At 38.7% G+C, this 16228-nt stretch overlaps 2 protein-coding genes and 1 long non-coding RNA gene across 6 annotated transcripts in view; all 3 read left to right on the top strand.

Moving 5' to 3' along the window:
* The window catches only part of LOC118270540 (RNA-binding protein 24-B), a 41165-nt gene extending 32448 nt beyond the window's left edge, over positions 1 to 8717 (top strand). Inside the window, exons 5-6 of one of the 4 annotated variants that reach the window (XM_035586163.2) lie at positions 5999 to 6176; positions 8002 to 8717. In XM_035586163.2, coding sequence (XP_035442056.1) covers positions 5999 to 6132 — 134 coding nt within the window. In that variant the 3' untranslated portion in view covers positions 6133 to 6176; positions 8002 to 8717. Of the gene's footprint in view, positions 1 to 5998 lie in introns of all 4 variants that reach the window. The other 3 variants (XM_050698987.1, XM_035586171.2, XM_035586156.2) reach the window with 3 other exon arrangements.
* Positions 43 to 2591, top strand: LOC126911507 (uncharacterized). The gene is made up of 3 exons (XR_007706025.1): positions 43 to 2258; positions 2363 to 2435; positions 2519 to 2591. It is a non-coding gene; the product is annotated as an uncharacterized LOC126911507 (long non-coding RNA).
* Positions 8718 to 12020: 3303 nt separating the features above from the next.
* LOC118274308 (mediator of RNA polymerase II transcription subunit 30) lies at positions 12021 to 16205 on the top strand. The gene is made up of 8 exons (XM_035591774.2): positions 12021 to 12254; positions 12595 to 12713; positions 13074 to 13140; positions 13409 to 13517; positions 14023 to 14095; positions 14518 to 14652; positions 15043 to 15174; positions 15358 to 16205. Exons 1-8 carry the CDS (start codon positions 12134 to 12136, stop codon positions 15451 to 15453), a joined length of 852 nt encoding a protein of 283 aa, XP_035447667.2. The 5' UTR covers positions 12021 to 12133; the 3' UTR covers positions 15454 to 16205.
* The last annotated feature ends 23 nt before the right edge of the window (positions 16206 to 16228 follow it).

Genomic DNA, 16228 nt, shown 5'->3' with positions numbered 1-16228 from the left:
GAATGAACCGAATAAAACTGTCTTGGTGGAACATAACTTGAATACAATCAAACTCACTAATGACGCATAACTTAATTAAACATGGCTGCTACACGGGTCATCGAAAGACACGTCGGTCATAAAAATTACCGTTGGCACAAACGCGCACGTGTTTTGTCCAAAAATAAGTGTCCCAGGAACTGAGGTCGCTACGGGAGGGGAGTAATTAATCGTTCCCGGCAGCCGGCCGAGGAATAAGTATCAGATTGATGGCCCATACTGCCGGAGACGACACCGGTCAGATCAAAGATTCGGGACCGAGACGGCCGTGAGTCCAACACGGCCAGTTTGGTCATACGAAACTGGGCCACGACACATCTAGTTCTATTCTTGTATCGATAAACTAACACGACATATTTATTCTACAATGTATTCATGAAACCGTGTTCATAATAATGAAAGGTTTTACTTAAATATATTGGGAAACGTTGGCTACACGCGTAAACGAAAACATTTCGTATAAATCCAGAACTCATAAACGAAATAATTACACTCGGAGAAGTCAGAGATGCTTCAATTGTTTGAAATCAGACATGTTTATGTGCCTTTGTATTACATAGAAGACATATCGTGGAAATGTAGAACATACAAAAGTTAATGGCATTGAAATCGTACATACTGACGTACAGAGTCATATACTTACATATAATAATACTCTTTCTATCCCGCTCAGGCGGCTCGCGTCTAAAATCGTATTTCCGTAGAATCCTTACAAGCGACGTTAAGCACTTACTGTCGGCTTTGCAGTTCGACGACCTGTGCTCCAGAAGACGTCCTGAAAACAACAAAAAAATCTTGTGAAGGAATTCAGACAAAGCTTTATAGGTATCGCCTACACAAATGTTCGTAATATTTTTCATGAGGATCCGTGACTAATTATACCTCTGAAACTTTGATGACTGACTCATTTTAGCTTCGAAGCGTTGCACTGCGTCATATTTGGTCTACATTGTTGTGAATAAATTCCACTGTTTGCCTTTTGTATTGTATTTGACAATCGATTACGACTAAAATCTATCTGGGTCACATATAAGCAACAAAAGACCATCGCGCCACAATCAGGCCAACTGACAATGGACATAAAGGGAAAGAGAAAAAATTTAATGAATCAAGATAAGCTTTGTGGTGGACAGTGGTTCGACCTCGGCCGTCAAATGGCATCGCATCGATCGAACAAATGCGGTGGCACATCACGCGCATTGTACGGCACGCGACCACGCTGTACTCCTGGGCTTCAGAGCCGGCCACTGGTTTCATAAACTACACGTATTGTTCGAAGGTTTGGTTAGTCACCACGCTAGCTCAATGTCGATTGAACTTCAGTTACTGCGGTGATTAATTAGTTATTTCTGTTATGATTATCTACTAGATCTAGATTATGTCCTACGTGCCATACAATTACATTAGACATTACTTTTTTACCGATAGCTAGCCTTGGCCAGTTCTCTTCAACGCTAATGAGCTAGCTGTCCATTAAATCGAGTTTCATAATAACTGTAGGGTGACAGAACTTTAACACAACTATCAGAATTGAAAGTAGCAAGGTCATAATATCTACTCCCATAGCAAACGAACCGCAACACCATCCGGAGTCTGCGGATGTGATCCACTGTAATCACCGGTGAAATTTCGCCACACAATAGCAAACTTATTTACAGGCCGGCAGAGGTTACGCTCTTCTGAATATTAACCATTAATCAGAGATTATGAATCAACTACAATTACATTTGATTGTCCATTTCCTAAATATGACATGTTATCGTTTAGATTTTGAAATCGCTCGCTCTCTGATGAGGCGCGTGCAGCTCTAGGTACTTCGACACCCGGGAAGTGTCGTCAACTTGGCTGTCGCCATTTATTTAGGTAGATGCCTTTGCGAACGTTTTGGTATCGAACGTCGTCTGGTGCCAAAGTTCGAAAGCCATTTATAGCGAGTGTTTGTCGTCTTCTTGTCAAGAGGTATGTCCATGGACGCCGGTGCCCGGGCGGGCGGCGAGCGACCAAAATAGACGCCGCCTCGCGCGACTTAACAATGCAATAAAAAGAAATTAACAGTGACGTTCCCTGCGCTAAGTTGACTCTCGTGTCATTTGGATGTGGTCCAATCTCTTCGGAATATATTTCAGTTTGACTTCTCTCTAGCCACTTCCGCTAAGTGAGACCGAAAATAACATCTTTACGAATGTTGATGATGAAAGAGTAATGATGTAGCATTAAAGGTGCCTATGTTTTATGACATGTCTCGCTCTAGCTTCCTTTTTATTTGGATTTCTATTACTGTATGTCGCGTGACATCGTAGTGATAAAGTTATGTTCTTTCCAGGTTTTGGCTTGGCTGCTGCAGCCGCAGCGGGAGTACGCGCCGGGTACCAAACAGTGCTGCCATCGCCATATGGGTAAGTACCCCCTCTGGTTAGCGCTGCAATATATCTGTATCATGTATCAATGTTCAGTGGTTCAACACTTCGACATTTGCCAGCACTAGCGGCGCCGCATGCCGCTCTGAATACATCTCACGAGACAAAAATCAGACGTAGAATGTTTACTCTTACTTAGACACGGACAAGCTCAATATGTTGAAAGAATACAAGATAAATGCCACCAACCAACGTTATAAGTAGAACTACGATCATGTACGTGTGTTCGTAATGTCTGGGAATAACTTTAACATTCGATGTCATGGAACTTGTAAACTACCTGTTTGCCTAACTTCCGCATTACAAAAACACGTACCTACTTAATGTATTTAGGGCTACTTCCATCAAATCGTGGGTTTCTACATGAACAAGTTTCCGCGGTTAGAACTCCTCCCAAGTCCGAAGTAAGCTTGTAGCTGAGGTCCAGGTTACATCGCCTAGCGGTATGAGTACAGTATTCTGACTTTTGTCTCGGTAGATGAGGCGAGCGGCGTCTCCGGACGGCTAGCGGCGCGGCGGCCGGCGGACCACACCTAGACTAAATTATCAAACATTTTCACATAGGTATCTATGGCAAGCGTGAGCGTGAGAGTGGATTTTTTTTCGTTTTGGGTGTGAATTAGTCGATTGGGTTTTTTTAATGTTTACGTTTTATAAAGCTATATCGGAGCATGGGCGGCGCCGGCGGCGACGTGGTCGCGCGCGGGCGCCGCCCACCGCCGTCACACTTTAAGCATCGTTCTCGACACTCAATGTTTTCTTACTTTTATGTTTTATGCCGTGTTCGTGTAAGATTTTGTTGATTTGAATTGAGTTTTGTTGGTGGTGGATTTCGTTTAATACACTTACTAAGTAATTGTGGTAGAGCGGCGGCGGGCGTCGAGGGCGCGCTGTGTGTGCGTAGGTGTGAGCGCGCTCTCGGCGCCGCCGGCCGCCCGGGCCCGCCGCCGCCGGCGCAGCGGAGCCGCCGTGCTGTCTAACCTGCCTCGGCCACATACAGTCCAGCTAATTACATATTGACGTGAGCTCGATCGACGCTCACCCAGGGCCACCACGCCAACACAACTGTCCATATATTATTCAGTGACACTCTTGTTTTAATGGAATATAATCAAGTGAAAGCTTCAATCGAATTAACGCTTTTTTGGTTTCCAATCATTGATGGTATTACTGCGACATTTGGGAGACCGAACCTCGTTATTTGATATGCTTCTCGCTATTGTATATCACAAAATTATCTAAAATGCCAGGTCACCTATGTATAGTCTATGCGTAGATACGAATGGATTTTAAATTATAGTTAAAGTATTGGCCTGAAATAAACTGTACGTTGTCTAACCATAATATATCTATGTATCGATGTAGGCAATTAGTGTAATTTGTTTAATGTTGTAGGCAAATTATTTTAGAAATAGATGTTCCAGATAATACCTGTACATGTATACCTACTTAGGTACATACCTACCCGTTGAGCTTAGTTTAATGTACTCTTGCGATAACTTATTGCATGTAATTTATGTAATTATCGTACTTATACTTTCTCTGAGAACCGTTGAAAGTGACGTTTAACAGAAACTCCTCTACATCCTTGATTAGCTATCAGACTTAGTATGTGGTTGTGTTTTGTATTTTAGTAGATGTGTCAGCTCGGCTTGTGTGAGTATATATATGCCAGTTTTAATAATGCTGTTTGTTTTCACCTACTACTATTATTTCTATCTCTTCGAAGTACTTAGTCAATTAAATTAACTTGGGTATCGAGCGGTGACGTTGTAAGGAAGAAACGTGACGTAAAATGATTGCCAGTAGCGATTGTAGGAGACCCTTTAGAATTCCACAAGTGACATGGTCTGTCTTGGACCTTACCTCGCGTACTAATCTCAAGTAGGTATTTATCGGCACCGGTACAGCAGTAGACCACAGGTGGGCGTGATAACGCGGGCGGGGCGTGGATGCGGGCGTGGACCACGCATGCGTATTACCTCGGATCCCTGTACCACACTAATTCGATTGAAATAGAACAAACAACACTCAGCCTGTCTCTATCACATCTCATAGTGGTAGAAAAAGATGGATAATTGCACCGGGAAGTGGTCTGATGCTTAATAGTGAAGATGAAGAGCCCTCGAAAACCGCTGACTTTGCTCGAAGCCAGTTCGAGATCCTCTTGAACAAACTTGGCTGCCTTCACAAGCAAATTAAGCAGAATTAGCAGTTTTTTATTCATGTCATTTTGTGTCAGTTCATTATAATGCTTTATGATACAAGGACCCTTGTGAACCATCGGATTCGACTCATTTCATAACTTTTGTGAAAATACATACATAGGTAGCTACTATGTTTATAAAAACTGGCGGAATATCATTAGTAATATTTAAAAGTCACATGATTTATACACGCAGTGAAGTACCTACGTCATGACACCAAACTTTTTAATGCAGCCATTTTTCTTTATTTTTACTCGGTTACTGACTCGAAACATAAATTTTGTTTCTTTTTGAGATTCTTTCTTTTTCTTCACAAAATTCCGCATTCAATAGGCTGCTATTAAAAACCAAAATTTCCCGAATGCTCACGACGATGTCACGATAACTAGACGAGATACCGAGTGGTCTGGATATTTCTGTCGAGGCGGAGTGCCGTCTGTTGTATATTTTTATTACATTTTCTGAAAGTTCCCTGGCAATGACGCACGGCGGTCCGCAGTGGCGACATACGCAGTCGCATTGCATACTTACATAATATAACAGTTTATCGATGTCTACTAACATAACATGATTAGATGCTCGTGCCTCTCGAGCCTGCTGGGGCTAGGTAGTGTGACCGTTTTGACAAATAATAATGTTTCGATGTCTCCTCACGAGGACTTGAGGAGCCGAGTGAGGGGACATCGCGGGTGACAGAGGGCGTCAAATGTCCAGTTTCTGAAGGTTTGACGTCTTTGGTGACATGGAGATGTTGTATATAAGTTTGTTGTAAATTGGCAGGTTGTCACCGGGATACATGTACAGCACGCCGCAGTACATGAATGCGATGAGCGGGGTGGGAGCTAGCGTGGGCACGGGCGCGGGCGGACTGGTGCAGCTGCCGCAGCTGCAGCACGCGGCTGCAGTGGCTGCCGCCAACCACCTGTACGAGTACCAGGCTGCCGCGGCGCAGGGCGCGGCCGCGTACCAGCAACAGTACGCTGCGGCCGGATTCGACCCCTATGCTACAGCCGCTGGTCAGTGTTTCTCTCTCTCTCGTGCTTTATTGGATACACTGTAAAATAGATTCTTGGAATATTTTCAATATTACTGAATGTTTATTGTACATTCAGTAATATTGAAACTAAACTATACTATATTCATATTTCTCAACTCTGTTAGAACATTAGTACCCATACCACAGCTCATACACTATACGTACTTACATGCTTTCGTAAATTCTTTCATACAGTTTGGCTTACGGTACAGGTAGCTAGGCTGAGGATCATGCTCCCTAATACCGACATTAAAGCTCAAAAAGTTCAACTTTTAAAGTAGAAATAATATTAATTTCAGCAGCAGCAGCGGCAGCGGCTAGCGGCGCTGGCTACGTGTCCCCCTACTACACGCTGCCAGGAGGAGGCATGCAGGCCCCCCTCCTGCCGCCACTGCCCTACCCCCCGCAGCTGCAAGAAGCCAGGATGCAGTAGGAGCGCTCATACAGCTCGGGTACATTACTGATGACACGCCAAATGTTAGTATACAGATCTGAGTTTTAAAGAAACAATGTCTACGAGTATCACCAGTAATGCATTCGAGGTACTCTAGGTCTGAATGTGGAATGGAAGGACGTAAGACAGCTGATAGCCATCGGCGTCCCAACAGACGGTAGCTAAGGACGACAGCAAACCATGTCATTAGACAATTGTATTACACTTTGATGGAAGAAAGGCCAAATATAGATAGACTATACGTCTAGAATCTAGTTGAATCCATAAACCAAAAAATGTTAAAGAATGACCAAAGGCTAAGAGCTTTTTATTTAGAATTAAGACCTCGGTACTTACTTACTTACCAGTCGGTGGTGAAACTATGTAGCGATACATATGTACTTAAATAGTATGTAGAATATAACACACCAATACAATTATACCTAAGATACAAACATATACAAAGCTATGTTGAAATATTCTTGCCTCATTCATACAACTTCCTAACATCACATATTTTTATACGTACCTACATATAGACGATAGATATATTTTCATAGTAGACCCTTCTTATTCAAATGATCTATTTAATTAATTTATAGATGAAAATAACATTTAAAAGCGCATAGCTGTTAAATGACAATAAATAGATAGAGTTAAACAAAGATTTATCTTCATTATTTAAAAGAAAATATTCATTACCTTCGGTTGAATAAAGTCTCAAGTCTAATTCGCTTGTCGCTCGCGCAGCAGTTATTTATGGAAACTGAAGATGCTGCGCATGAGTGGATCTATAAGTTGGTACAAAATATTAATCATCGATTCGTTATAACCTCATATATTTGGCATCTATTTTATCGATAAACATTTGTGCAAACACATTAACTGTCTGACAGTCTGCTTATAAACGAGTACCATTTAAAATTCTTCTAATTTTATCCTCACACATACTTTGTGTATTTCCTGTCCATTATTTCCACTATACTTAGCTATTTACTTAAATAAGACGTTATAAATATATAAATTAATCAAGCTATCAATCTATTGGACGACTAAGAACGAAACCATTTTTTGAACGGATTACCATCTACCTTGGCCTAAAGCTTACCTGTAAAATTGTAGGCATTAAAATAAGGACGGGAAAAGAGAATTCAGCTTTTACAAAACACTAACGACCGAATACTGAAACACTATCTCTGTCAATTTTATACGCAGATAGAAATATTTTCGAGAGCGTCTTCAAATTGAGTGGCGTTTGAGTATTCGAACATAAGACATGGAGACTCTCACGGTCCGCTTCATTCAAAATGAAGCTATTATTAGTCGATGTGTTGGTTATAAGACGCCATAGATAATTACTTAGGTTTCCTAGTTCTGTATTAACGTGTCCATGTTGCTCAATAGTCCTAAAATGGACTTGAATTAGCTTAAGAGTGAGGGAGAGCAATAAAGGGTTAAGTAATTAGTATAATTTTAAGTAATCTACTTATTATTGTCTCAGTGAAGAAACGTCAATATATTTTGTACACGATCTATGCGCCCTTGTAATATTAAACTATTAATTACTTTTAGTTTTGTTCTCCAAAGCGGTTTAGGGTACTTACATCTTAGTACTTCGTAAGGACTATAAGTGTAGGCATATAATATAATTATTTTTAGGGATAGTTAGACTAATTCAATTACTAGTCCATGTATTTTTAATGTATTGAATTATAGGCAGTCGCCGGCCGCCCTATCTAAGCACCTTTTACGTGAATCTGATTAACAACCTTGTTCAATGCATACAATACCAGAACATGACTATCTTTGGTTGTTTTCGTTAAAAAGGTGAGACAATACATGCAACTAACTGTTTATTTCGTTTGGCAGCAATAAAAGTATGTGGAAGGGAATGAAATTGAAGTAAAGTGAAGGCGAGGACATGGACGGCGACATAGTACAAGTTAGGGGCGATAGCTCGTGTAGGTAGGTATCAAGTATCGTTGATACGTAGCGTGTAAGCTTAATGGTAATTGTAATATTCTGTTATTCGTAATTTATTTTGTTGATATTTGTAAATCTACATGTTGATAACTATTTATTATGTGGAAGATTAATAAAAATTGTTGAATATTTAACGACCGAATCGAATCTCTTACCTCCCGGAGCTTTCACAGTTGAAAACACAAGATTCGGTCCAATATATAGAATTATATACATTCATTATACTTTTAAATGTAAGTAGAATAATATTTTAAGTAGATGCGTACTAAAGGAACAGTTAGCCATAGACGTGGCCATCTTGCCTTATATAGATGAAATATTGTACTTAGTTATATATTACACTAAATATATACACATATCATCAAATGTATAAATTAAATATCAGAGCGGCATCTCGCACTGAATTGTCCATAATAGTGCATTTCATTCACAGTAATTTTAAGCACAATAACTATTATATTTTATGTATTGCATAACTATAAAATGAACGTGAATTCATAATAAATACTTAATAACTGTTATAATTACTTTAAATTATAATATCGTACTTAATTTAGGTTAATATAAATAAAATGGAAAATAAATTTTTAAGGTACATTAAATGTTTTTTAATCGCCTCTGACGGCGGCGGATATATCTATGTGGGACATTCAAATCTATTTTCAGGGAAGAAAAATATGTTCGGATTAAAAAAAATGTGTCGCGGCGCCTTGGCGTCGTTCCAAAGCTGCCTATCCGTTTGACAAAGTTGATGCACCAAAATAACTTAAAAAATAACTGGAGATTAGAATACCAGAGAGCATTTCCCCATTAAGTAGGTCTCAATGGTGACAGCTACTTCATTTTAAAAAAATAGAATAGAAGAAATAAATAAAATAGTTCAGGCGAGTTTTGTTACGTTGCCAGTAAACGTGAGCCTAATTATAATTTTGTAAAAAAATATCTGGCGATCTTATCTATTTTGTCACACATTGAGCTGTTACTCGTAGTTCATCGACTTTGGCTTTGCTGATTCCATCGTTGGATGTAGGTGTACTTTAGGTACCTACCTAAAATAGGTATTGAAAGAAAAACAGGAAAAGGCAATAGGCTCACCATCTATTTATTACATGGGGCCTATAACACAAATGGTGGAAAGTGGGTGTACCTGCATTGTACACAGTGGCATTACCTGTCTACCCCCTTTTTGTTTTTTTGTTTGAGGGGTGAACGTCATCCAATGATTTCTCTCGTCTTGGGTGAGGCGGGAGGGAGTGTCAGACTCTTACTGACTAAAAACGACCCCGTTCCTTCTCCTGCTTTGAGCCGGAGCCCCGGTAACCTGTTACGTTGTCCGCAGCTCTGGAACCTCTGCCTACCCGTTCGGGAAATAAAAAGGCATGACGTAACGTATATGTAAGTATTAAGTACCAGGCACGATGCAGCAAAAATAAACAAAGCGTATAAAAACACAAAAAGAAAAAAAAAGAAAAAACAAAAGACATATTTTAAAATACATACAATCAAAGTAGAAAAAGAAAAAATATTGCACGTAGAAATAAAACTAAAAAAGTTTGAAGACTTCATTATATTGTGGCTGTTGGGAATAACTGAAAGACAGTCGTTTCAATATTAAGGTTAACGTAAGGGGTTTGATTAAGTTATTAACTAGTGTTATTGAGGGTTATTTAAATTTTTCGAAAATGTCTTAGGGTCTCAGCACACATATGGGATCGGAAAGGGATCGTCACCGTATCGCCTCGAGCCGTTCAGAATGGTTTGTATTAAACTCCCTACTGCAACGCACACTAATCGGAATAATAACGCAATCGCCTCGCCTCGGAACAGGCTCCGAACTTGAATTCCCGCGCTTACGGCTCATCGTCCCCACGCTTACGTTTCTCCGTCCCCGCGCTTACGTCTCTCCGTACCGACTAACTATCGTGTTAGTCTAGTCGGTGTCGCCTAGCCGTAGCCGAGTTGACGTACAGGCGCTGCTGATACGCTTTCGTTACGTGCATACGGTAGGTTGACGCCTGGTTGACAGCGAGGCGAAAGGCGTTACGGTTACGATCCCTTTCCGATCCCATATGTGTGCTGAGACCTTTAGTGTCTAATGAGTTTAGATTAGGGTTCGACCTTTATTTCCTATGTAGTATGTAGAATTCTAAGTAGCTCAACACTTACAGGAGTTAGTGGCTTCTTCTCAAACTTGAATAATATTATGGTAAGGAAGAGGAAGTGATCTAAATCAAAGATTTGTTATTGAAATGAGACCAGTAACCATTAATGCCAAAACAAGTGTATAATGCTCGCACTATCATAAAGAAATCTCAATTAAAGCTAAGTTTATAAATCTACATGTCAAGTTCTAAATCTGTCTACACTAATATTATAAAGAGGAAAACTTTGTTTGTTTGTTTGTTTGTTTGTTTGGTTGTAATGAATAGGCTCAAAAACTACTGGACCGATTTTAAAAATTCTTTCACCATTCGAAAGCTACATTATCCACGAGTAACATAGGCTATATTTTATTTTGGAAAAAAATAGGGTTCCGTAAGATATTTTGATTTTTCCGACACAAACTGAAAAAAATCAACCAAAGAAGTTACTTATTTTGCGTACGCTGCCTAAACTACAAAAGATAGAACCATAAAATGTTATAATTAATTGTAGATCTTATAATTATCTACAAAAAAGTCCGCGGCACACTATACCTATCTATGTCGAGTGAGGCACAACAACCACATTTTTATTTAAAAATTTTGAATTTTTTTTTAACTACATTTAAACGCGTTTCTTTTACTCATGCTATTAATCCTTATCAAAATAAATTATTTCATCAATAAGAACAGTTTATGTTGATAATATTTGGTCTTTGAATGATTAAAATTGGACGTTTGGTTTTGAAGTTGTGGTGAAATTAAAATATTACGAGCTGCACGGCCCGTTGCGAAGTGGGCGTCACCAAGGCCAGGGGTGCGCGTGCGGGAGAGGGGTGTTTAGATCTATGAGTAATCGGTGAATATTGTAATTGATTGATATGTGACATAAATTATTTAATGACATCATCATACCATTTCAACCTGAAGGTGCCGTAAAAGGCGACTAAGGGACTGACCTTGAGCAGACAAGAGTATTTCGGTAATCTTCGAAATTACTGATCCGATTCCAAAAATTGTTTTACTAGGAAGCTACAATAGCGACGAGTGTAATCGTATGTTAAAACAAGAATTTTTCCGCGGACGAAGTCGCGGGCAGAAGCTAGTATTATATAATTTAACATTTAAGTTTCGACAATATACTACAGAAAAAGCTCGTAGCACGTAGTCCGTAGCGCGTAGCTCGTAGTGCCTTGGTCATCGGGTATAGTCCGTAGCTTTGGGGTTGTTCGTAAAGCGTAGTTTGTAGCAGCGTTTATTCATCAGTGGAGTCCACGGTTTGCACGTCTACGAGATTAATAGCGAGAAAACGGTGCTACGCATTACGAGCTACGAGTTACGGCTGTAGTGTTTAACTTAGCGTAAAATTAATCTCAGGTTACTCGAATTTCTCAATAATGATAACGAATTAGGTAAATGCCGGGTGAGTATACTTATGTTATTATATTCCACACCTGACTATAATATTATAATTTCTTGAAAGTGATATTTTGTAATGGAAACTTGAATAGACAAGGAGAATGGATATATGGAATACAAATGTTAATTCATTCAATTACAAATGTAAATTCTTAAAGTGATTATAAATACTCAGGAAAGTCATTTTTTCTATTTTCTTATTCTAATATTATTCATTTATAAGTCATTTTTTCTATTTTCTTATTCTTATTTTTTTATGTTTATTGAGTGATCTTAAAAGACTTGTGTTCTAAATAGTTTTTAAGAAAATCTCTGACAGATCGAAATTTGACAATTGACATTAGTGACAGTGACAGTTACAAACGACAAGCTTTGTAGTTGATTCAGTTTGTTGGTTATTTATCGTTGTTATTTTACTATACTTATATTTAAAGAGCCAATAAATAATTAATTTAACCATGGCGGGTCAAGGGCATCAGTTCCCTGGAAATTTCCAGGCGAATGCTGCTGGTATGCGTTCTGGATTCGGCGCCGGACCCATGACCGGACAAATGCAGGCTATGCCGAATCAGTTAGCAGGTATACTTTATCAAAACCTTATAAAACAATGCTTAATTGAGTCCAGTATAAATCAAGAACAATAAAAGATCACACAAACTCGTCAAAGATTCTACACAAAGTAAAAATAGGCAGTTTTGTCAGATGTGTCTAACTGTATAGCCTCTTTGCTGATGTCTGTGTGCACAATAAACTCACTACTACTTAAGTAATATACAATTCTGAATTAAATTCATTAATATAAAATGGCATACATTATATACTCCATTCCCAGAAATAACTTGTAACTGAGTTTAACAATAACATTTTTGTATTCTGTCGCGTTTGCTGACTTACCGTTGTTGGTTATGATGTTTTACAGGAGTGATGGGAGGTCCCATGGCTAACACTGGTGGTATGGTGGGCATGGGTAATCAAATGGTGCCATCCTATGGGGCAACCATGCAGAATCAAATGGGAAACATGGGAATGGGACCACAGGTATGTAATTTCAAATTTTTATGACACTTGGAATATGTTACTGCTGTATGAGTTACTTTAGATAGCTATTGAAGGTAAACTTGCAAGGGAGGAAAGGACTATTAGTGCTACTAGATTGTGTGGACTATAATGAACAATAATCCTAATTAGTCTAGTAGTTATTATATAAGAACTAAATCACATTTAGGAATGCAATAAAGAATTTGAATCATTAATTACTATTATTTCTGCGGCTATTCACTCAATAAATAACATGTTATAGTTATATTTATATCATAGAAAATAACATGTTATAACTAGTAATATTAATAAGTTGGTTAAAAAAAATGTATTGATTAATATAATAATGTTGTTTTCCAGGGTATGGGAGTAGGAGTTAACGCAGGGCCTGGTACCGGTATGGTTCCTCAACAAGTTCAACAATCAGGTATTTATTAATGGTTCTTGTGTTATTATTTACTTCCAGATACATGGAATCTGTTTAAAGAATTTTATTAAATTATTTTCATCATCATTATCATCCTCAGCCGGAAGAAGTCCACTGTTGAACAAAGGCCTCCCCGTTAGTCCTCCACATAGAAAGACAAGCTGTCACCTGCATCCACTGGCTCAATTATTTTCTGCTCAAGAAATATAGTGAACATTTTCAACTAGTGTACCAACAGTGTATTGATGAAGTATTCATCATATTCCAGGCATGCAGACAGGTGTTCCAGTGTCAAACAACACAGCCCCTCCACCAGCACAGCCACCAGCTGCACAACCGCCACAGAACAAGGAGTTCAACACCGCATCATTGTGCAAGTATGTACCTAAATGGTATTGTTTTAAAACACAAATTATAACTACAATGATTACTTGATTAGCCTGATGATACCCACTTTAGATGTGGCTGTAATTATAATAATAGATGGTCTGTTACTTTATTTAAAAACAAAATAAAGTCCATCATGTAAATATGAACTGTTTGCTGCTGGACTATGGACACTTGATCAGTGCATAGGAGATTACACCTCAAAAACCTCAAGTTTATTAAAGGATAAATTAGGAGGATTCCCTTACGGCGCATCCTAATAACCTACCTATCGGTAGATTTGCCTACCAGAGGTAGAATTTTGACATAAGCTCCATACAAAATGTGTCAAAATTCTACCTCTAGTAGGCAAATCTACCGATAGGTAGGTTATTGGAATGCGCCGTTAGTCCGTTTATAAGACACCAGATAATGTCTCAAATTATGTAAAAAAAATTACTACTATATGTTAGTGCTTTGTAATGCTGTAACTAATAGTGTTCTTAATTATTTCAGATTTGGACAGGAGACTGTGCAAGATATTGTGAGCAGAACACAGGATGTTTTCCAGACTTTAAAAGCAATTCAGGTGAGTTTCATTGTTTGACCGTCATATCAGTATTTGACAGTCACTTGGCTCGCATACACATGACTAGAGTGATATCACAGAAAACTGGCTTAAAAGAATGCTTGTGCTAACCATGTACATATGTTGGTAAGAGTAACTGATAACCACCCCTTTCTGAAAGATCTGTAGTAACTAACTTGTAATTCTTCTGGTGTAGGCCATAGGCCGAACTGATTGTTTACCATCTGTCTCCTCGTTTGTCTCCCCATCTCATAATAAAGTCAACATGTTTTCATCCTGGCCCTCCTAAATTCTATCCTGGTGGCTTGTAGACATCTCGTAATCTGTTACCCCCTTTCTCGGCTTGTTTGACTTTTATTCATTACATTATTTAATGGTGAAGCGCTTATTACAACATGTTAAATATATGTTGTCATTTTCAGCCGCCAAATGGTACACACAGTGGTGAAAATACAAGTAATGAAAAGAAGGCCAAGATGCAGGAACAGCTGCGCACAATCAGACTCCTGTTCAAGAGACTGCGACTTATATATGAGAAGTGTAATGAGACTTGCCAGGTAATATATTTTTTTGTTAAGCTTATTTAAATAATTAAGACCCGGAGCCGCAGTCTACCTAGCGGGTTTGCCGGGGCTCTGGCTGGAAAGGCAGGATTGGGAATGGGGTGGTTTTTAGTCAATAAGAGCCTGACGCTGCCTCTGTCTTCGCCCAAGGCGGAGAAATCATTAAATGATGCGCCCTTCAAAAATTTCTAGCCAAAGTCTAAAATGTTTCTTATGATGAATATCAGAACTGTTTTCTGCATTCACAAGATGGCGCCACTAGCGAGTTGTGCATGTACATTAATTACCAATGTGTTAATTTTACCACAGTAAAAAGATGAAAAGAAGCAGATATATATACATATTTAGTGCATTAACATTGCTTATTAATTTTTTCTTCTACAGGGCATGGAATATACTCACATGGAGAGTCTTATACCACTAAAGGATGAAGCAGAGAATAAGGCGTTGGATGAGAGACGGAACACTGAATCATACAGGCTAGCATTAGAGGAGAATAGGGAATTGACAGAACAGGTGAGAGAGCTTAGTCTCGGATACGATTTCCTCAAAGTACGATTGGACATATTTTTGATTTTCGCCTTCTTTTACATTGGTCCTAAGAACATAGTACATTACGGCCTATTTTAGCTTACAATGAGACTTAAGCTAGGTTATTAATTAGCTACATTAATGGACTTTGTCATCTGTTGTTCACAGGTGGTGTTAAAAAATAAACAATTGAAGGAAGTGATAACAAACTTGAGGACTATTATATGGGAGATTAACGTTATGTTGACGATGCGGCGGTCATAACTTAGTGTATTATGTAATGAATAGGTTATTCAATATTAAATGTATCTGAAATTTTCATGTAGTCACAATAACAGGTTTTGAGTTCTTGTGAATCACACCTGGTTTATGAAACAGATCCTTTTTAGGACTTTTCAGTGCAAGTCTTGTGTTTCCTGCTGCATTCTTTACAGCAGAAGTTTTGATTAAGGAAAGATTTAGCTTCCACTACCGCAGGGTGTTCGCCAGTATCAGAGACCTTATAGGCGCTCCTATTTTTTTTTGGCACTACCGCTCCTTTATGGACCCTTAGGCACGCTCTCACGGCACCTCTGCAATATGGCGCCCCCTATGCACTTGAATAATACGGCTCCATATGACGTAATTGGTTTGCTTGACAGGTGAATAACCTGTGCAAATGGTTCGATTCAAAACTGCTGACTGGAGTGTTTTAACGCATGTTTACATGTGGTTTCAGATGACCTACTTCTGGAAATTATATTGCGTCATACAAATAGGCATTTCATCAATGTGTGAAATTAATAAACAGTGGTGTTATTTTACTTGAAAGATATTACTTTTGTACTGTAAATGGACATCTGAATGTAATTGTAAATAGTTACTGGTACTGATGCACAATATTAGGTGATGTCAATGGTTTGTATAAGATGTAGAATTGAATGAGTTACTATTGTGCGGACTGTACTTTAGGACTAAGGACTGTTGTACTTGTATTATAGATAGAATCAATTTAAATATAAGAATATTTTCTAGTATTTTGTGGTTTTATTTTTTTACC

Source organism: Spodoptera frugiperda, chromosome 15, assembly GCF_023101765.2.
Source record: "Spodoptera frugiperda isolate SF20-4 chromosome 15, AGI-APGP_CSIRO_Sfru_2.0, whole genome shotgun sequence".
Classification (NCBI taxonomy): domain Eukaryota; kingdom Metazoa; phylum Arthropoda; class Insecta; order Lepidoptera; family Noctuidae; genus Spodoptera; species Spodoptera frugiperda.
Note: the sequence above shows the minus strand (reverse complement) of the source record. Positions and strands in the feature narration are given on the sequence as shown.

Coding starts and splice junctions, on each gene's coding strand:
- LOC118274308 (XM_035591774.2), top strand. CDS start 12,134: ATGGCGGGTCAAGGGCATCAGTTCCCTGGAAATTTCCAGGCGAATGCT. Junction 13,141..13,408: donor TCAACAAGTTCAACAATCAG/GTATTTATTAAT, acceptor ATCATATTCCAG/GCATGCAGACAGGTGTTCCA. Junction 15,175..15,357: donor ATAGGGAATTGACAGAACAG/GTGAGAGAGCTT, acceptor TGTTGTTCACAG/GTGGTGTTAAAAAATAAACA.